Below are 22,896 nucleotides of genomic sequence, written 5' to 3'. Positions count from 1 at the left end.
AGTACTACAGGGTGTTTGCACTGGTGACATAGCTCATGTTAGTTGTTGTCAATATGAGTGCTGCCAAGTGGCCACCTGATGCATTACAGTAGCAAGTTATGTTCTATGGTGATGCCACATGGTTGAGATCATGTAATTCAACAGTAATCAGTCAGCATTGGTGCTGTTACTAGTCTTTTTTCTTTTTCTTTATTTTACCTTACAGTGAGAGGACATCACTAATGTTCACATTGCACTCTGTTTTGGTGACTGTGAAGTGAGCAGTGTTCTTAATGATGTGGTGTGCGTTGTTTAATTGTTTTATGTATATTATTAGCACTGGAATATTTTTCTCTGGGTGTTGGACTGGCTGGTAACATATCCCATTGAACCTCATGTTATAATGATCCCTATCTATGATATTTCACATAGCAATGGGTTTAGGAACCTAACCCTATCATAAACAGGGGGATACCTGTACTGTATATTACTGTCGCCATAAATGGGAAGGTCATTCCTGTCTCCCAAATCATGTATAATGATGTCAATTTCCTCCTGTGTGGGACACTGCCATGGTTCATCAATTACTAATGAACAAGAGGCTTAGAATGCCTAGGGGCAGTTTCCAAAAGCCTCCACAAAGATGATCAGCAAATACAAAGGGTGTCAAATTTAAAATGGTCTCACCAAAAATATTTTGCAAAAATTGTGGGATATACCCAACACAGTGTGAATCTCCTTCCCGCAACTATTGCAGGATATTTCCACCAGGGGTTAATGGAAGGTGGGCAACGTATTCTAGATTTGATAGATAAACTGCAACCACAGAATCTTAATGTTTATATTTATATGCAATGAGATCTCTAATCTATTAGGTGTTTCATTTTAAAGAAACAGTTATTTATCTATACAGGGTGTGAGGGTTAGGACATTTTCAAAACTATACATAAATACAGTACAGTAAATTCTTTTATTTCCCAACCCTAACTCAAACCCACAATTTTATTCCAAATTTTGTCAACATTCTTGGTCTGTATCTTGTGAAATAACCCGAGGCTTCTATATAATGTATTAGTAACAGTAATCTAACTATGAACCTAATCTTGTCTACAGGTGTTGCAACTTCACCAAAGGCCGAGTGACTTTGATACAATTTATTCAAAACTTAAGACAAAAAGAGGAATAGATACAGAAATTCTGAGCCAGTGTTTATATCTATGTTCTTACCCTGAAAATTATGCATGGGTGGGAAAGAAAAATAAAAAATTTGTGAAATACAGAAGCAAGGATGTATCTACTCACACTCTATATTCCTTGATTACTCCATTAGGCTTATGGGGAGGACTCCATCTAACAATGAAAGAGTCCCCATCTTGTTCCACTTTTACATCTTCTGGAGGACTTGGTACTGTTGGGAGATGGGAAAAAAAAAAAAAAAACATGAAACAAATGAAGACAACAAGTGAAGAACATTCAACATAAAATGCCCTACAGTAAAATTAGAGCTATATGTAAGGCAAAAAATTTAATTATCCAAAAAATCATTCTCAGTTAATATTTTAACTGGCATTCTTCAAGTACCATTTACGAAGAACTTATCACCCGGTTTTGATTCTTCCCTTCCGCTTCTACTACAGATACTACTGTCTATTACATGAATGTACAGGGGGCCCCCCTAAATTCACAAATCTTTATTTTGCGGTCCTCTATTATTCACGGATAACACTTTGGATGTACCCAAGAATGTCTGTGAGTAGCTTTAAAGTTGCCGGCATTTTCATGGCTGGGACAGGGAGCCATTCGTTCTAGAGGCAGTAATTTCCTTTACCTGCGCACGCACGCACGCATATATATACAATACATATATACAATCAGAAACAAATTTAAAAAATGTGGCAGTTTACCCTCAAGTCTGTGCTTTAATAAATAAAGTACAGACTTGAGGGTAAACAGTCACATTTTTAATAAAAAAATTCTAATTATATGTGAGAGTATTTTCCCATTATTATTTATTTGTATGCGTTTTGTGTGTGTGTGTCTACACACACACACACACACACATACACATATATACAATACAGGTAAAAGAAATAATTGTCCTACGGGCAAACACAAAGAGAATATACATTTCTTTGTACACAAGTAAAAATGTCCCCCCGCAAATTTGGGAGGCCTCCTGTACTGTACTTTGAAAACTGATCTCTAAAGTTCTCTTTTGACTGAGTTGTAATAAATTAAAAAGATGGTTAGGCATGACAAGGATTACACTTACAATCTAGTTAAAATGATCTTACAATCTAAACAGTAGAATAATTGCACTCAACTTACTTCCTTGTTGTGTCTGAAAAACTGTGGAATTCATGGGAGGTAGGATATTTGTTCCATTCTGTTCCCGGATATACACCTTCAAGACATAGAACGTGTAAGGCTCTAGATTGGTGATCTCGCATGACTGCAACAAGAAAATAAACGAAAATAAGAATTTTTTTTTCAATTTATCTGGTTGGTGAAAGCAAAATCAGATGCGAGGCATAAATGCAACAAACTGCATCGAAAAAATTTAAACAATCATTCCACCATGAAGTTAGTTACATTCACAGACAACTTATTCATATATTCTCGTTTATATTACTAGAGAAAACTAAAATCAAATGACTCTTAGAGCATATATTACCAACACTTAAGAGTTACATCATGCTACTAATCAGAATGTCCGTTATAATATGATTTTATATTTAATGTCAAAGTTACCGTGAGGGTCATTACCACACACTCAATTTACATAAAAAAATAATAATTCTTGAAGACACATTTCATTTTCATCAAATAAAGTAATTTTAATCCTTACCATATTTGAGGTCCAGGACATATTTTTCCAGGCAGGAGAGTTACCAATAGTAGCTTTAACAATGTAGGATGGCATATATACTAAGTTGGATGAGGCTTCAACTTGACCATTAACTTTCCATTTCACACTGACTGAAGTATTTGTTATTTCCGTCATTCGGAAGTCTGTCACAAAATACTGCTGCAAAATATGGGCATATGTGAGGACTGGACTTTATCTTTGTTGGTAAATAGGTCACTAATATAATAATAATAATAATAATAATAATAATAATAATAATAATAATAATAATAATAATAATAATAATAATAATAATAATAATAATAATAATAAAAACATGCAAGTTTACTGTTTATGGACAAAAATCTACAACTCATAAAATGGTACCTAAAATAACAGAGCCATAACTAAAAAAAAAAAAGGTTGCAGTTTAATAGGGAAGGAAAACTTGTAAAATACAATAAAATAAAAAGAAAGAATTCAGAAATGAGGAGCTGCACCATCAAAATAAACAATATAAAAGTTGCAAGGTTCTGTCTATTAAAACCTGTGCCAATCTTCTCTGTATCATACCAATTTAACTGTAGTTAATGCAAGCTAGTTTATTTTACTATATATAACTGCATTTACTGTATTAACCATTGCAATATTGGCAGAATGAATTATGCAACATCCATTATCCAAACAATTTCTTTATGTAAAACATCTATGGATCCAACCATTCCATGTACAAGAGGTCCTGCTGTAATAATACCAATACTGTATATCACCTTTCTCTCATTCTGTTGTAGATGTGGCAGGATTCCAGTGCTTAAATGCAGTCTGTGTCTGATAGACACAAAAGTTCAAGATTGGCTCTGGTCAAATCTACAGGCATTAATGACAACCAAAGTTTATAAGTAAAATTCATTACTTTACTGACATACACAATAGAAAGTTGTGATTGCTGTAGTGCTCACCTTGCCACTATCAGAGGAGCAGTTATGGTGTTCATCTGTTCCATCCACACAATCCTGGTTCCTATCACAATATTTGAACATCTCCTGGCAGAAACCACCATCACACATGAAGAAGTTATCAGGACAGTGATCTACTGCAGGTGGGGCTGTGTTACAAGCATCCTCATCAGACCTTAATTGTAAGACAAATATTTTTGTAAATGCTGTACCTTCAAGTTCCTATGTTCTCTAAAACATTTACACTACCAAATCCTTTATTTACATATTTCATTACTTTTACTTACTGATGGTGACTTACTGGTTCAGTAGTGTTTTAGGATCTCTTACTGTTTATATATTGTACAGTACTGTACTATTCACATACATCAATGGATAACATTTTTGAAATTAATAAAATTTTATAGTTGGCAACAGACAGTGAAATAACAACACTACAAAGATTACAGAAATGAGAAAAAACAAGTGATATAAAACAGGATACAACTTTAGGGAGATATGACTATCCTATCTCAAACTCTATGATCTGTGATGCCAGGCCCACATGATTGGTGCCATGTGCTGACATACAGTACAGTATAAATATTTACTGGAGTATAATACACTATGGCTATGGGCCACCCCTTACCCTAAAGTCCTCATACTTACCCATCAGCACAGTCTTTGTGACCATCACAATATTGTGTCCTGGAGATACAACCACTAGATTGCCTGCAGCGGAAAGTGTCTGTTTCATTACAAGATGAGGGAGGATGGCAATTTTCCTCATCCTCTCCATCAGGAAGACATTCTTTAGTTCCATCACACCTCCAAGCCCTCCATATGCATTTGCCTGATTTACACTGAAACTGGTCCTGGGGAGGAAAAACTATTATTTCAACTTTGTTTACAAGTAACCTGGAATAAATATATCAAACAACAAAATGCCATGTCTGAATTCAAAGCCAATTACTGCTGACTCAAGAGAGAAAATCATGTCTGTCTTTTGAGAAAAATCTACTGATAAAAAGTAAAAAGCACCATGGATAAACCAGGCTCCTATAAGGGGAGTAAAGTATAGAACTAATAGTGAAATTTAACTGGTCACTTGTCAAATGATCAGTTCCCTAATAAAACCAAAACAAATAAATTAATAAACACCAACCTCCAGGCATACAGGCATATTGTGTGTTGTTGACGTTGGGGTTGTAGGATTGGTATGAATCTCTGGTTGGGAACACCCTTCTTCATCAGAGCCATCTCCACAATCTTTCAATCCATCACACCTCCACCAGAAAGGAATACATTCGGTATTTTTACACCGGAACATCAGTGCCGTACAGTTTCCACTTGTAGGTGGGAGAAAAGGTCTTAATGGAACAGTAGGCAATGGTGAAGGTGTGGTAGCATTGGTACAATTAGCTTCATCTGAGCCATCCAAACAGTCAAATTCTCCATCACAAACCCATGACCTAAGAATAGAAAATAAAAATAATTTCTTTATGAAAAGGGAAATTCAAGAGCAGTAAGTCTGGTAAGCATACCAGGGAAAGTGTTGAGACATTGTTGAGTGATATGATATAAAACAGTGTAGGTACAGTATTAAGGAAAGACCAGTATGGATTAAGGAAAGGAGGATGACATGCAGTTCAAGTGATTATATTTTGAAGTCAAAGTGAAAGATTTCTGGAGAAGGGAAAGACTTTATTTGAGACATTCATGGATCTTGAAAAAAGCATACGATAGAATCTATAGAAATATGATATACAGTACTGTAAGACGCATTGAAAACGTTTGGGATAAATGAGAAATGTGATTACCAGTCAGGAGTTAGTATAGAGAGAGTAAAGCCTGTCTTAGTATGAGTTAGAAAGAGGGTAACTGATACCCAGTGAACACAGGGCAATGTAATGGATTTGTAATGTTGTCATGGTGTTTAATATTTCCCTGAATAGGGTAATAAGAGTTGAAAGTAGGGGTAATAGAGAGGGAAGCAGGTAAATACAGATAAGGAAGGAGAGTTAGCTGTTGTTTGCAGATGACACTGCTCAGGTGGTCAATTCTGAGAACAATTTGTAAATGATAGTGGTTGATTTTGAAAGTTAATGCTAAGAGAAAGTTAATATACAATGTGAACAAAACTGATTGCAGTAAGCAGATAATGGGGGTGTGAAAAAATAAATATAAGTGTAATTAGTTAAATGGGGATAGAAGAGATGAGAATGGGAAAATAAGAAATTGCTAAAAGTTTATAACTCAAGAGTTGGATAGTAGGAAGGGAAGAACAAGGAGATGACAGCACAGAGATAGGCAGTGCTGAGCAGTTAATAGGGCTATTAAAGCAGTAAGAGTGAATGGAAAGCAATAAATGAAAAATGTCTGTTCATGGTTCCAACCATCCTGCAAGAGTGTAAAACAAGAAATGCAAAAGTAGTCCAATAAAAGTGTGAGTTTTTCCTCATACAGTGAGTTCTGCTATAACGTGTGTTTTGACAACGCGAATTGGCTCTAACGCGATTTATGAATAGAGGAACAATATTTGTATAACGCGAACGCTTGTTTGCTGTAATGGGATTTTTGCTTACTATTTCTCCAATTTTGTGATATTAACTGTGAATATGGTAAAGAAGAATATCTCCAAGAAGCGTTCTGGTGATCGCATTCCCGGTGATGATCGTAAAAGAAAGGCTATAACCCTTGAAGAAAAGCTCGATGTTATCTACCTCAAAATCACCCTTCTCCCCCATCAAGTTATTTTCATATTTTTTCAAGGTAAAGTGTTACATTTACTGTATGATTTCATTATTAGATATGAATGTAATATTTATTTAGACTGTGCTATCCTTTGTGTTAGGCTAACTACTAAATTTTCTCGATTTCGAGTAGTAATCTGCACCTAACCCTAGTTTCTCCATAAGCCCTGTTATTTCTATTACGCAAATTTCTATAACACGATGTTTTACAAGAACACAACTATCGCGTAATAGCAGAACTGACTGTATAGACAGTCCTGAACACAACCACCTTATGTATAATAATAACTGATGGTGTACTTTAAAACACTAAGCATGAAAAGCTGGTGGATGACAGTTTTAAAAACAGATCAGGTTCAGACAGACACACAGACCGAACAGACAAGAGAGGTACTCAAACCTCCACTATACCAATCAAAGATAAAAACTAGTAAAATTTGCTGTTGGTCATTTCAAGTAAATTAATTCCTATAGGGAGAAAGAACTAGCAAATTCAGGTCCTTTAGAAAATCAAGTGACACTGAAAACATACTGAACATAAAATACTTATGTTATCACAGACATATGGATAACTACTTATTCAAGACATAGACAGAAAGAAAAATAATGAGAAGCTCATTTTTCTTACCCGAAGATACACTGCTTGTTGGGGCACTGGAACTGCCAGGACTCACACATGTGTGACTCACAATTAAGCTCATCTGAATTATCCGCACAATCAGGGTCACCATCACACTGCCATGAATTGGGTAAGCATCGCCCATCTGATACGCAGGTCAACTCTGTGGCTGTTGAAAGAACCCAACTGTCTATAAACTAGAGTACACGAACTGAAGTTGGCAGAACAAAAAATGAGAAATTTAAGTTTTGAGAATCAAGCACCTTCAGGCTACAATTGTACTGAGAAGAGTTATGAATGGGAAGAATGTACTGTATTTTGTTGAATATAAGCAGCCCCCTAATTCTATGCTACAGGGCGATTTTTTGACAGAATTCAGGCAAAAATGTTTGGCATTCGAATCAAAGCCTCACCCCCAAAGTTGGAAATCAAAATCATATTCACATTCAAAATTGTTCATAACACAAGATATACGTACCGTATGTGCACATATAATATTGAGTACTTGTGTACATATGCCCATGTTAGAATAGTTGAACGAGGGAACAAAGGTGTGGTAAAAAGTAAGCAATTATGTAACAAAATGAATAGATGTGGCAACAGCGCCAGTGAGTGAAAAGGTACAGTCGCTAGCGATGATGTAACAAAATGAAATATGTTGTCACAAGTGTTGGTGAATGCATAAGTCATGCTGTCATGTCTGAGAGTATGCCATGAATTCTTTTGGAAAGCTGACTGGCATGAGTGGTGTGAGCCGTGAGGCAACTGTATGTCATGGACTTACTACCCACCACATTACCGTAGTGGAGCTGACATTTGCAATACGTTGTTAGATGAAAAAATCTGCTCATCATAATTTACTAATAGGTATACTGTATTTTATGGCATACGACATGCACCTTTTTGTCTGAAAAATGGATAAAGAACAATCAATCTGCATCCTATATGTGAACATGACGTGTCCTGTAGGCTAAGGAATCCCCGGAATCCCCGGAATCCTCCAGATGCTGTCTCCAGGCAAAATTCTACCTAACCCACCTCCAGAATTAAAATTATGTTATTGCCTCCTTAAACACATTATTCTTTTAATTAATTAATTAAATAATTATTGTAAATACAGTAAGTCCTCGCTTAACGTCATGGTTCCGTTCCTGAAAACCGCGACGTTAACGGAATCAATTTCCCCCATAAGAAATAAATAAAATATGAGAGTTACGTTCCCCAGCCTCCCTTTGCCCCATAAAATACATTACTGTACATATACATAAATTCAATGGAATTTTTATAGAAAATAGTATACTGTATTGTATATTATACATCCAAAAAAATAAATGAACTAGGCTAAATAATTTTGAATTGTACTCACTGATGGGCAGAGGTGGAGCGAGTGTGTGGTGGGTAGTGGAGAGGAGGAGGGTGGGAGAGGAGGAGGGTGGGAGAGGAGGAGGGCGGGAGAGGAGGAGGGTGGTGAGTCACTGAGACCCGGAGGGTGGCTCCTCCTCCCGCTTTGACTGGGGTTCCTCCTCGACTGCCGTTTGCTCCTCCTCGCTTGCAGGCTATTGTGAAGCCATTTTGAATGGTTACAGTACAGTGGTCCCTCGGTTAACGGACGGTTCGATTAACGAAATTTCGGTTAACGAATTTCCTCCCATAAGGATCTTCAATTCAGTTAACGAACAAAACTTCAATTAATGAAATCCTTACAAACAACACGTTTTGTTGTGAGCATCAACTGATCAGCTGATGGGCTAGTCTGCCAATTCAGTAATCTGTTTTATGTTTACATTCGTTTCCAGTGGAGTAAATATCAAGAAAGTTGTGCTCTTTAATATTTTTGCATTTTTTATATCACAATTATTAGCCATTTTATAATTTAGTTAAGATATTGATAATACTGTATATGTAGTTCAGGGAACTAGTTTTTTGTGTGCCCATCAGCTGCTTGACTCAGCCACCAGGCGTCAGTTTGGCTTTGTTGACAGTGGAGTGAACATCGATTTTGTTGGTGTCTTGAATATTTTTGCATTTTTACATTGAAATTATTGGTCACTCTGAAATTTAGTTAACATATTGATAATAGATAGTGCAGTGCAGTGTTGATTTAAATAAAATAATCTTGAATTACACCTAGTGAATCATAATTTTTTTTGGTGAAATGACTGCATCACGCATGGGTCCCCTGAAAGGTGATTTCTCCTCCATCCCCACTTCCTTCTCTTCTCCCTCCTCCTCCACCCCCACTTCTAATTCCCATCATCATCATCAACCAGGAACCTTCTACATACACACCTCAAAGTAAGTGTACTTTACTACATTTTTTTTTTTACTTTGTATGTACTTTTCTGTGAGCTGGAACCAATTACCCAATATCCCATTGAAACAATGGATTCGGTTTGCGAACGATTCTGTGGAACGAATTGTGTTCGTTAACCGAGGGACCACTGTACAGTATTTAGAGCAAAAACACTTCAAACACCCACAAACGCTGTGGAAGCCTAACAAAGATTGGGGACGCTTTGGGACGCTGGGACGCTCTGCGAGAGTGAAGCGCACCAAGATGAGAGAGGGTGATGCGCCGTACCAAGTAGTCCGTGACGACGTTATACCGAATCATAGGCATCTAAAGAGTAGCGGCGTTATAACAAAACAATGATGTCAAGGGCAACGTTAAACAAGAACTTACTGTATAAATGCTCGATTAATAACCACTGTACTGATGCTGATAACCCAAGACGACTAACGTCCATATGACAGACACCCAACTCTTCAGGGGTAGCTAAGCAGTAACCTACTCATACAAACAATACAATCTATCAATGCCATACCTGCAACATTTATTTTTAAATCTACTGATGTCTGATACAAATGAAGATTTACAGATAACTTACTTTTCACATTTGCATCTGTTAACATTACTGGCGGCATTGTAGTGAGGTTAGACTTGTCACTGTAACCACCAGGCTACTGGGCCAAGCTGTGAGGTGTTATGCTTGTTTTTCAACTCGTATTTTTGGGTAGATATACATAACTTTCTTAATTTATTTTTACTGATTTACATGCACACACCATCCTACATACATATTGTGAAAAGTAAAGGAAACAACTTTTCTACGGGCAAACACATAAATGGAATATACTGTACATCTCTTTGCACACGAGTTAGCTTTATCAGTGGGGGAATGGGAGGAGGCAAGGCATGTGGGGGCATTGCTAGGGAATCGGTGGAGGTAGCGTCTGCGTTGCTATAGTGAACCAGGGAGTATAGGCAAATGGAGACTGTGTTAAACTTTCATTTGACTTTTATTTACTGGTTTGGCAATGCAGTATTTTTTGTTGTAACTCATTTATTGGTATAATTTTTATTTATTCCTCAAATTTACTGGTATTGTATATACTGTATTAAGAAAACTATGGCTACAGGAGGAAAATTCACACAAAACTTTTTTCTTAAATACTCCCTGCTAAAATGGATGGGTGCATCTTATATGCCATAAAATACGGTACATTGACTCGGAGTGTGATTCATAACTTGCTATGATATCTGAATACCATTAAATTACCATAGAGCAACAGAGTATACAGTACTGTATTACCATTAACAGAATGCCAAACGCCCACTTTAAACAAAAAAATTTTCAGATAGTATCTGAAAAGCTTTCATAGTGGCTTGATAATGTATTATCTAATGTATGTGGCAAGTCAACAAGCCTTTCTAATACCTCATGTTCCAATTACATAAAATTAGGATATTAGAATGATAATACAGTAACTATGTTAGGACAACCCTGCGTGTGAGCTCATTCAAGACTAGATTTGACGAATATTGGTACGCATACAGATACATTCTAGAATCAATACATGCCCAATACAGTACTTGATTACAGTACGTAACAGAGACATGACCAACCACCCAAGCAGCTAACAGGTCTATCAGTGGTGAACAGAATAAAGTAAAGTACGAGGTCTGTCCGGAAAGTATCCAGCCATTTACTATTAAAAAAAATATTTCTTACCTAGGACAAAGGTGCCTTAGTCCCCTTCAAAGTACTCCCCTTGGGACCTCACACACTTCTCCCAGCGTCCCTTCCACTTTTCAAAACAGTCTGCAAAGTCCTTAATCTCGTCCACGGTCTGAAATCTCCTCCCTTTCAACGGCGATTTTAGCTTTGAGAAAAGCCAGAAGTTGCAGGGAGCCAAATCTGGGCTGTAGGGGGGCTGAGAGACCTGGGTGATGCGATGTTTTGCCAAAAAACCCTGCATAAGACGTGAAGAATGGGCAGGCGCGTTGTCATGATGAAGCTACCAGTCACCACTTGCCCACAGCTACGGTCGTTTTCTTCTTACCGCATCCCTCAGCCGGCGAAGAACTTAGATGTAGTACTCCTTCATCATTGTCTGGTCATTGTAAATGCGACGGTCACACAGTACCCACGCTCACTCAAAGACGTCTGCCAGGCATCTGAGTTGTCCCATGGGAGTGTGGCTGTTCACGCATGCGCAGTACGGTCCTCTCTGAGTGGCTGCCAAGTTACATCAAGGCCGCGCAACCAGTTCTCACAATATTCACAACAGCTGGATACTTTCCGGACAGACCTCGTATAAATGTTCGCTTCCTTGACCTCAATAACGGAAACGTATAATCGTCTTCTAATGTACAGATTTACGCATTTACCCTCTTAAATCTACCACATAGAATGAAGAGATACCAACATTACCTCTGCACTGACTGGAAACTGTAGAGGTACAATTGTCCTCATCTGAACCATCTCTGCAATCATCCTCCATATCACAAACCCAGTTAATATGGATACATCGCCCATTCCTGCACCTGGTGGTTAAAACGCAACAATGTCAAAGCATATTCAAGTGTGCATATACTGTAGTTTGTATATGTACAGTATATGTACAATCCCCTTCACTCATGCATCTACAGGGGATGATCAGGTTTTATGCAGTGTGGCAGTGCTGTGTTTGTTTACATTCAAAAGAAGGAAACTAGCAATAGTAAACATACTGTGAAATCACATTAAAACAAATACCTCAATTATGATTTGTGGAATGTTTATATGACGAGCACCTGTAATTGCACTAGTGAAGGGGACTGCAAATGCGAGAAATAGAGAGAGAATTTAGAACATTACCGGGAAAAATGGTTACATATGAAAAGTTTGGATCTCTCTCTCTTTTGTCAAGCAGAAACTGTTGATCATGATCAACTACATTTTGTAAAAAATAAGAGCAATACATTTGAAATAAAATGAGCTAGCAACTTGCCCAATAATTCATGCCACACTTTTATACCAAAATTCAAATAAATTCATTGATTCCATTGAAAATTATGGAGTGGAAACATAATTTATCGTATATTAACTGATGGATAGTTTCACTGCCATTTTCCTCTAAACTTTCAACCAAGATTATAATAAGCTTACTTGAAGGATTTATCTGGACATTCTTCATGATGACAGTGCTCTTCATCTGAGTTGTCACCACAGTCATCGTCATAATCACAAACCCAACTTTGTACAATGCATCGGCCATTGTTGCACTGCCATGAAGGTGATGCACAGGATTTTTCGCCACACTCAGGCCCAACCTGAAATAAAGGCAATTTTATCTGCCACACATGTGATAATACCTGAAAACATCAATGCCATCATAAAACATAAAGCTCATTTATAATTTCTGTAATTACCATAGAATGGTAGAGTCATTATCCTCTACACTCGTTCCATTATCAATCATATTCACCTTAATTTTGTTTGATACGTTACTTCAGTTTAAAATAGTGAAGAACTGGATGAGTTGAGAGAATTAAATTATACTTGAAATCAGTACAATACATGAACTCTAGTCCAAATATCCAAAATCTGAAACATCCAAAATTCTAAGTAGTGGACATTCAACATCCAAGCCAAAGTGATACATGACATTCCCATGATTGTCACACTGTTGCCCCAAGCACTGTCATTAACTTTACTCATTTTTCTTTCATAGACAAAACTATCAATTGATTTAAAGGACTAAATCCTTCAACTGCTCCCATTCATCTTCAACTCCTCCCAGTTTGCCCCAACTTCCATGTGCCTACCTTATTTCAAGCATTTCTTTTAATATTTTGGCTACATCTTCTTTCCTCAGCTCACAGACTTTTATAGCTTTCTTTACATTTCTTTGCCTCTATTTCCTCTGAACCTTCCATTCACTGTTAATCTTGGTTCTACAAAGACACTGCTCCTTGTAATATATTCACATCAATCAATTTCAAAGTCATTCTTCTTTCCACCAAAACTGACTAGCAATCCTCTATTTCATTTTCCACCCCACTCCACACATACTTATGGACTGTGAACTGTATATGCTATACTTTCTTCACCTCTAGAAAACATTCATAAATTCTGGGTACTATCATAATTACATTATTAGTGCAAGCACCTCAATTATAAGCACTAGAATATTTAAGATACTGTATATTAGTCTCTGGGGAGTATGATCCGACTTAATAAAGGTATTAAACTTGGAGATAAACAAATAAAAGTTCATAAATATATGGGCTGCTCACTTCATCCGAGTTATCTCCGCAGTCATCGTCTTTATCACACTGCCACTGGCTGGGGATACATCTTTCATTCTTGCATTTGAAGAAATTAGGAGGACAGGTACTGCCTGCAGATTTGCATGTTCCATTCTCTTGTATAGGGGATCCATCTGGACACATGCACTGTTCATTATATCCTGAACTTGCTACCTGCCGCTGAAATGAATATTTAAATACTTAATTTCATATACCCTGTATTATATATATACCGGTAAGACTTATTATGCCCTTCACAAATTCATCATTATGAACATACCTTTCACAAGCAGCATTAATAAGTCCATTTTTTTACCATTCATTTCACCTGATACCACTCAAGGTCAGCCCTCAAGTTATGAGATGACAATAGTGATATCCCATTAGCCAGAATAATTGGAAGAAACAGTGAAAGAAATGTGATTAGGAGGTAGGAAAACAAGAATGTGGGAGGGCCAGGGTGATGTATGAGGTGAGAGCAAATGGACTCAGGGAGTAGTGGTGGTGGTGAAAGAATGGACTACAAGTCATGGCCCCACTGCTGGCTTAGAGTGTCATAGAGTTTCATAGCACACCTATGAAATTTTATTTTGCCATTGTACAGGATCTAGTGACAAAGTATTATGTTAATATCTTCCAAAACTTGTATTTTGTGCAACATATTTCACAATGCAACTTCTTGAATGGTACTGGAAGAGAAGCTTATGTATGTAAACACAAATATTAATACATGGAATAGGTAAAGCATATTAAATGAACTTTAATCCACTCAGATAAAGCTAAATGAATAATACAGACCTCCATGCCGTCAGGGCAGAGACAGGCAAACTGGTTGTTGGGACGACCCACACAGAGGTGGCTGCACCCAGTTGTCTGGTTCCTGAGGAACATCAAAACAATTACTTATAGAAAACTGAAAGATGTGCATCAATGATCAACTAGATCTCATTACTCTTACTGTTATGCTTCTAAGATACAAAGAAAATTTCCTCCATCCCAAATGGGTAGATATACAGCAAGCCCTTACAATTCGTGGCCTTGATTATTTGTGGAGGACACCCTGGATGAACCCAAGAATGTCTGCAGGTACTTTTTAAGTTGGCGGCATGTTTGTGGCCGGGACAGAGAGCACGCTTGTTTTGTGGTGCCACATTGCGTCTCTGTTGTCCCAGGCGGCTGGGCCACACGCACATTCCACCTCAGTGGGGGATAAACACTTGTCCATCTCCTGCGTGTGCCACTCTGCTCTCTTAACAATTGTGCTCCTCATTCTTGTGATGGCTCCCAAATACCCTCAACCATCTTCATCCAGCCACAGGAAGGACCCAAACAAATGAAGAGAGAAAAGAAGGTCAAGACCCTCTTGGAGAAGATACAATTGCTGGACAAACTTTGGAGTGGCCAGAGTTTTACTGCGTGTGGCCTCGAGTATGGAGTTAATGGGTCAACTGTCTGCTACATTTCCTCTGTCTACCCAGCAGTAATTCGGAACCTGGATGTTAATCGATTTGCAAATCGTATTCCGGGGTAATGGTTAGCCAGTGCAGTTGACGAGTTGTCCGGTCTTCTTGGACTATTCCCTTGGGCCGGCCATCCTTGTTACACATGGGGCAACCATTATTAGTACATCATGAAGAAAAAGTGGGATATTCGTAATGACATTGCCCTCAGTACTCCCTCTACTGCCAAGGTAGCCACTAATGTGAGGGATACAGCTATGATGAAGATGGAAAAAGCCCTTAACATCTGGAATGGGGACTTTAACCACCACCACATCCCTCTCAGCCAGAAGTTTATCCGTGACAAAGCCAAGGTCCTGTATGACCGATTCCATGCTGAGGAAGGTGGTGAAGTGAGTGGTGAGGATGGTGCTAGTGCTGGTGGTTCTTGTGATTCCACAAAGAAAGGTTTTAATGCCAGTAAGGGGTGGTTTGAGAATTTCATGAAGCACTACAACCTTCACAACTTGAGGATCACTGCTTAGTCAGCCTCGGCAGACGATGTAGCAGCAAGGGAGTATTCTGCGATCTTTGCCGAGATTAACCGGGAGAAGGGTTACAAGCTGGAGCAGGTTTTAAAAAATGAGGAGCACTTGTAACCCCCTGCCTTCATCTTCATCGTCATCACCATTCACCATACTCAACATTTTCATCATGATATTCATCAGCGGGAGGGGAGAGAGGAACAGGCTCTACACAAACAGCCAGCATGGTATAGTGAGTGTTACTCTTTTTTTTTATGTACCTAAAAATATACCCACCCAGCTCCCCGGTCAGCAAATGATACTCGCAGGCATTTTAAGACCCAAGGCACCACGAATTTTAAGGGCATGCTGTATTTAAAAAAATAATAATAATAATTAATTTAAAAAAAAATTAAATACTACAAGAAGAAAATTATATTTTCAGAATATCAAGACTGTACATGAATTACCCCATCTTTGTTTAGTCTCCTTACTTGGCATGTAAGGAGAATAAACAAACTCAAGAAATCATAATGAAATTAAAAATAAATCTGGAGTTATTTAAACACTTTACTCCACTGAACTCACCCACAACTATTGTTACCAAGTTGTGACCAGTGACCAAACACCTTCAGATCAACAAGTCCTGTTCTTGTAAAATTAGCAATTGGAGCAATACCCCAGCCAGACTCTTTGTCTGCCTGCAACACCTGGTCCACATTCCAATCATCCCAGAAGAGGGTTGACTTGTATATACCCAAGGCAAATGGCTGCATAACCTTGTCCTGTGGTGCAAAAATTATGAGGTTATATATCACCAAAAATAATTTTTTTTAACTTTTCTGATGTGTCAAATAGGTTGTCAGTTCCTTGGCATCTTCTAATGATACAAAAACATAGCAACAACAAATTTAAAACTGTGTGATTTTTGTGTAAAACAAAGCACAGAATAAAAAACAAAACAATGTTTTTGACGATTCATAAATTGGGCATTTGTAAATCAGGGTCTGCCTGTATTACATTTACTTATAACTGGAATTAATTCCAGTATCTGTATGCTAGACCTATGCTACTGTAACCCCTGGCAACATAAATTTGTCTAACTCAGGAAATATGGTAAGTTTGATGCACTGAACTGTTCACTACGAGCTAACAAATATTCTCAAAATTTTAGAGATCCAAGTGACATTTTATCTTACAGCATAAGGCTATATTATTTTACATTACATAGTTAATACTTTACAGGAATTGTTAAATAGTACTTAGAACTACAAATTTTACATATAAGTTCATGAGTTACTAACTTACATTATAATTAATACAGTGATACTGCATACTACTTTACAGTAATCACTTACACTGTTACTTATAATCTTTCTCATATAGCGTCCATCCAGGTCTGCTGATGCAATATAATCTAACTTGGCATCTGCGAAGAAGATCCGCTCAGACTGGAAGTCAATTGTGATGCCATTGGGCCACCCAACAGTGCCAATTCCAAATAATGTCTGTGGAATTATAAAACATGAAATTTTTAACAAGATTATGGGAACAAAAGTGCTGTAAATAATGATAGAATGAACAAGACCCAATTTTCCCCATTAACTTTTTCACAATTAATGTCCACTTTGCATTAGATTTAACCTTTTAAATCTGGTGTTCTCACTTTAACCTATAACAGACAACTTTCAGATTTATAACCCATTTTTTTTAATTAAATCAAATTACTAATTCACTAATGAATCTTCTTTCCTCATTCCACACATACCAAAAACCTGGTTGTGATCCAAATGTTCCCAATACAGATAAGTGCCTCAGACTATTACATTTAAAATTTATCTATCATACTCTTCAAAATAGGAAACAAATACCATAACACATTCCCATTACTTATGGTATTTAATAACTGAAAGAAAGAATTAACAATAAACAAACTCACTATTAAATTGGTTCCATCAAGGAAAGCTCGAGCCACTTTAGGTGAAGTATCCGACCAATCCGTTATATACAGATACCTGAAAATTAACTGGTGTTGGTTAATTTACTTGATACACATTCCAACTAACATTTGTTACAGTACCCTGTATGTGTAGTGACACAAGTGTCATGCTTTAGAAAAATGTCTATCTTTGACCTTTAGTTGTAACCCTGACATTTGATGCAGAAACTTGAATCTTAGGTTCTGCACTTTGCCTATTGCTGGTCCAAATTCTTTTAAAGTTTCATATTATCACCATCATCAATGTCTTGAGGCCATTTTCCACACTTACGTGGGTTAGCCGTGATTACCTGAAGGCAGAACAACATATCTACCCCCTCCAGCACTCACCACTGCAAACCCAATGTGCCAGCCCAGAAAGTGCAGCAGAGAGGGGACCTGGTTGTCATCAGGCATGTGAAGCAAACTTTTCCAACTGGATACCCTTCCTAGCACCATTCCACAGGATGAGAACCCCTGACACGGGGGTTCTCATCCACCTGCCTTTATTGAAATGAGTTATGATCTTGACAATGTCTTGAATTTTGACCTTCTACTGTGGTACTGACCTATGACCTGCTATAATGATCACCTTTGACCTGTGACCTACTCTTTTGCTGACCTATGACATAGTGACTTGGTTCAAAATTCTGTACACTGTTTAGTAATGATACATCTTCTGTGAAGGTTTATCAGAATATCCGTATCAAAACTGTGTAAGTGTTGTGTTCTAGACAAGGCTTTGACCTTTGAACTTCCTATAACTTTGAACTTTGAAATAGATAATTGAATTTGGAAGAATGAACATTGCCTCTCGAAGAAGCATCCTATGGACAAATTTTGCAGAGACAAAGAATATCAAGTAAAATAATAAGTCATCCAACTGTCAGCTACGGGGACGTTTAACCTAGAGCTGTGTTTGTGAAACAGAGGTCACAAATTCATTAAACTGAATGAAAGTGTCATTGAAAAGTTAATCAGGTTACATACAGATGCTTACAAAGAAACCTACAAAATGTCACAACTGTAAAGAAGATATGGATGGGAGTAATTGAGTGCATGTGTCATCCAGATGTAAATACATAAGGAAATACCATCACATTCCATATGCATGGATATGGAAGGAATTCAGGAGAAAAAACTGTAATACACTATACAATGAAAAACTGAACATTTGAAAGATATTGGTATTGTAAATACAGAGATGCGATGATATAGTACATCATCAAACAAAAAAAAGTCATTCAAACCCTCGAACAGGATGGACAGCAATGCCACGTGGATTATCCAACTCTTTACTGTCCAGAAGAGTCCGCCGCATACGTCCATAGTTAGAGATATCTGTTCGAATAACCTGAAGGGTCTTTAGCTGTCCATCAACAAAATAGAGATTCTTAGAAATCCAATCAAAAGCAAGTCCCTCCACGCTGTGAACTTTGGTATCTACCAGAGTTTCCACGTCATGCTTTCCATCAAAACACAGCCGCTGTGGGAGAGAAAACATAGACACAGTGTTTAGGAGAAAGGCTTATCACTTTATGTTCATATCTTAAATATTCATTATTCTTATTTACTATACAAACATATAAACAAAAAAACAAAAACAAAAGTTCATTAATCCTTTCTTTTTTCTTTCTCTGATTGAAGGTGACTGGTATCAAGAGCATCCTCTGATTCTCCTTCATCCATTCTCATTCTTTCTAAAACTGCTGTAACTAATATTTGCTACCAAAATGTTCTCCTTCCACAGACTCCAAAATACCTATCTGAGTGATCCCTGTTGCTTCATACAGCTGGGCATCTCCTGTCAGCAGCATGTCCAGCCCCAAACACCACTTGACACCATGCTATTCAATCATTCAAATGCACTGCTGCTTCTATATGCACATCTATCCCACAATTAATACCTCACTCATCCCATCTATCACTTTATACTTGGTTTCCCCTTTTTTCTCATACCATCCACGTGTTATCTACAGTGGCCCCTCGGTTAACGGACTGTTCGATTAACGAAATTTCGGTTAACGAATTACCTCCCATAAGGATCATCAATTCGGTTAACGAACAAAACTTTGATTAACGAAATCCTTACGAACAACACGTTTTGTTGTGAACATCAGCTGATCAGCTAATGGGCTAGACTGCCAATTCAGTAATCTGTTCTATGTTTACATTCATTTCCAGTGGAGTAAATATCAAGAAAGTTGTGCTCTTCAATATTTTTGCATTTTTTTTATAAAATTATTAGTAATTTTTAAATTTAGTTAACATATTGATAATATATGCAGTACAGAGAACTAGTTTTTTGTGCGCCCATCACCCGCTTGACTCAGCCACCAGGCGTCAGTTTGGCTTTGCTGACAGTGGAGTGAACATCGATTTTGTTGGGGTCTTGAATATTTTTGCATTTTTACATTGAAATTATTGGTCATTCTGAAATTTAGTTAACATATTGATTATATATAATGCAGTGCAGTATTGATTTAAATAAAATAATCTTGAATTACACCTAGTGAACTTAAAATTTTATTGGTGAAATGACTGCATCGAGCATGGATCCCCTGAAAGGTGATTTCTCCTCCATCCCCACTTCCTTCTCTTCTCCCTCCTCCTCTACCCCCACTTCTAATTCCCATCATCATCATCAACCAGGAACCTTCTACATACACACCTCAAAGTAAGTGTAGTTTACTGCATTATTTTTTTTTTTACTTTGTATGTACTTTTCTGTGAGCTGGAACCAACTGCCCAATATCCCATAGAAACAATGGATTCGGTTAACGAAATTTTCGGTTAACGAACGACTCTGTGGAACGAATTGTGTTCGTTAACCGAGGGACCACTGTATAATTGTTTTTAACCATCTTTCATTTCCCATACTCTCTATGTCCATACCACTTAAGCAAATCCATTCAGTTCTGCCTGATGCCCCCTTTCATTTCCACAACTCCTTATATGTGTCCCTTATTCTTTGCATCTTAGTCATCAATATATTTCTCTCACGTATATAATATAAGACAAGGGTACTACGCACATGCATGCCAACTCTGCTCTCTTGATTATAGTTGCTGTTCAATATATATCAAAAGATCATACATATTTGCACAGAGTTTAGTTAGAATTACCTTCAATGCTTTAAAATTTATGAACTGGACCATAAAAAATCAGAAGGCAGGAAAAAAATGCCTCTGCATACTACATCCCATCCAAACAGCCCACAGTAAAATAGGAACAGCAATTCCCAAGTACTCTGTACTACATGAATTGCACATCCAAGAGATAACTATTTCTCTTAAATTTTGATATTCCCATACCAACCAACTTCTTCCTTCACTTCTTTCAAATTTCTCCCAATCTTTTGAAAGAATTTGAACAGTATATAACTACAGGAAAATAAACAAAAATTTTCTATGTTAAAACTCACATATATCTTTTTTTCGTTCACATCTGACCAGTATATACAGTTGGCTGACATATCAAAGTCAAGAGCAATAACCATCTTCAAATCTAGTAGAGGTAAAGGTTGCAGTCCAGCTTCGGGGTTGAGAAGGTCATATCGCAGGATCTCTTGACGAGCTGATACTAGCAGGAATTCTTGCTCTTCACTAAGGAATAAACAAAAAAGGAACATTATTGGTGCAAACACATATAAAACCTTTGCAAAGAGACAATACCTCAGAGTATATGACATATTAACAGATAATAGGTCACCTATCTATTTATCACTCCTGCTCCAGTCAACTTCCCATATTAAATCAAGACTAGATTAATAAACAAGATACAGTACCACTCTCACATTTTAAAGACTTTTCGATACCTTGAAAGTGAAGAAATTTATTTGTTTATTAACTTTATAATGAATAGTATTTTGTTTTAGTACTGTACTGTAATATCAAATACATAGATATTTTTTTGGCAAAATCTCATTTAATACTCTTTGGGTTTTCATACACAAAATTGTGTATGATCTAAATTATCACTTTAGAATTTTCATCATCAAATTTGTGTGTTAAGTAAAAATTTAAATAAAATATATTTGTTTGCATATGACCACTCGACATGCAGGACACATTTGGCATCGTCAGCACAATCTGGCAACTATGTAGACTGCAATCCAAAGTCACCACACCAGTCTCCCTTTCATGTTTAAAGGACCCAGGATATAACGTTGATCCACATTTCCCACGCATTTTCTTGCGGCTTGTGCTGATTTCTCTTGCATCACAGCGACTTCATTTATTCATAACAGTGTTGTGAGAGTTTTGAAAAATGTCTCAAATTGTTAGCGAGAGTAGTGGTGTGTGAAAACGAAAGAGTGCAAGGAGATTGTACCCCGTGGTGATAGTGTGGTGCCTCCAGATGCCTCTCTCAGTGTCTTTGGCCCTTCTAATGTAAGTGATAGTTTTTCTAGCCCTTTAACAAGCAGTCCTAGTGCTATGACTCAATATGTACAATTATCTTTTGTGTCAGGAGGGAAATAATGAATAATCTATACTTGGCCTGGGCGCGCTAATCAGAACACACAATTTACACCACTATTACCGAGTGAAATATTAATTTTTCACAACTTTTCTTCCATAACTAATTTTTTTAAATATGTATGGTTTATAATGGAACAAGGTTCATATTGCAATCACATGAAATAATTAAGGTATAATGATGTATACTGTAGAGTGATCCCTCGGTTAACGAGCGCCTCGGTTAACGAGTTACCTTCCATAAGATTCTTAACTTCGGTTAACGAGCAATCCCTCGATTAACGAGTTTTCTACAAGCCGACCTCAACATGTTTTCGCTTGCATTTGGCGGTCCACCACCTGTAGTATTAGTCCGCCAATACAGTTATCGGTTTTAGGGCTTAAATTCCTTACTATTTTAGTAAATATCAAGAAGTTTATACTATTCAATAATTTTAAAAGTTTAATATTAATATTTTTTAGTAATTTTAACAATTATTGAACATAATTGAAGGTAAAGAAACAAGTTTCTGGCACGCCATCCAGCCTGTTAACACACAAACAGGCGTTAGTCTCTCTCTCTTTTCAGTGGAGGTACCTGTAACATATTGCTTGAGACTCTTCAACTAAACGCTTTTTTTCTGTGTTTCCAAGCAAATTATTGGTCATTTTGAAATTTATTTTACATATTGACAATATATAATGCAGTGCAGTGTTGATTTAAAGAAAATAATCTTGAATTACACCAAGAGAACTAAAATTTTATGGGTGAAATGGCGCCATGGGGTGA

At 37.2% G+C, this 22,896-nt stretch overlaps 1 protein-coding gene across 3 annotated transcripts in view; it reads right to left on the bottom strand.

Annotated features, from left to right (window-relative positions):
• LOC121870972 (sortilin-related receptor-like) overlaps positions 1 to 22,896 on the bottom strand; it is a 69,064-nt gene that overhangs the window by 17,800 nt on the left and 28,368 nt on the right. For 2 of the 3 annotated variants that reach the window (XM_042372967.1, XM_042372965.1), the window contains exons 13-28: positions 21,074 to 21,254; positions 18,900 to 19,135; positions 17,611 to 17,686; positions 17,030 to 17,179; positions 16,260 to 16,456; positions 14,507 to 14,588; positions 13,697 to 13,888; positions 12,567 to 12,730; positions 11,850 to 11,962; positions 7,144 to 7,303; positions 4,928 to 5,234; positions 4,432 to 4,637; positions 3,787 to 3,958; positions 2,828 to 3,007; positions 2,308 to 2,431; positions 1,282 to 1,387 (exon numbers count right to left, since the gene is read on the bottom strand). In XM_042372967.1, the coding sequence (XP_042228901.1) occupies positions 1,282 to 1,387; positions 2,308 to 2,431; positions 2,828 to 3,007; positions 3,787 to 3,958; positions 4,432 to 4,637; positions 4,928 to 5,234; positions 7,144 to 7,303; positions 11,850 to 11,962; positions 12,567 to 12,730; positions 13,697 to 13,888; positions 14,507 to 14,588; positions 16,260 to 16,456; positions 17,030 to 17,179; positions 17,611 to 17,686; positions 18,900 to 19,135; positions 21,074 to 21,254 (2,646 nt within the window). The remainder of the gene's footprint in view (positions 1 to 1,281; positions 1,388 to 2,307; positions 2,432 to 2,827; positions 3,008 to 3,786; positions 3,959 to 4,431; positions 4,638 to 4,927; positions 5,235 to 7,143; positions 7,304 to 11,849; positions 11,963 to 12,566; positions 12,731 to 13,696; positions 13,889 to 14,506; positions 14,589 to 16,259; positions 16,457 to 17,029; positions 17,180 to 17,610; positions 17,687 to 18,899; positions 19,136 to 21,073; positions 21,255 to 22,896) is intronic. The other variant, XM_042372966.1, reaches the window with a different exon arrangement.

The sequence above is a fragment of the Homarus americanus genome, unplaced genomic scaffold (genome assembly GCF_018991925.1).
Source record: "Homarus americanus isolate GMGI-L3 unplaced genomic scaffold, GMGI_Hamer_2.0 scaffold52512, whole genome shotgun sequence".
In the NCBI taxonomy this organism is placed as follows: Eukaryota; Metazoa; Arthropoda; class Malacostraca; order Decapoda; family Nephropidae; genus Homarus; species Homarus americanus.
This window is presented reverse-complemented; position numbering and strand designations above follow the sequence as displayed.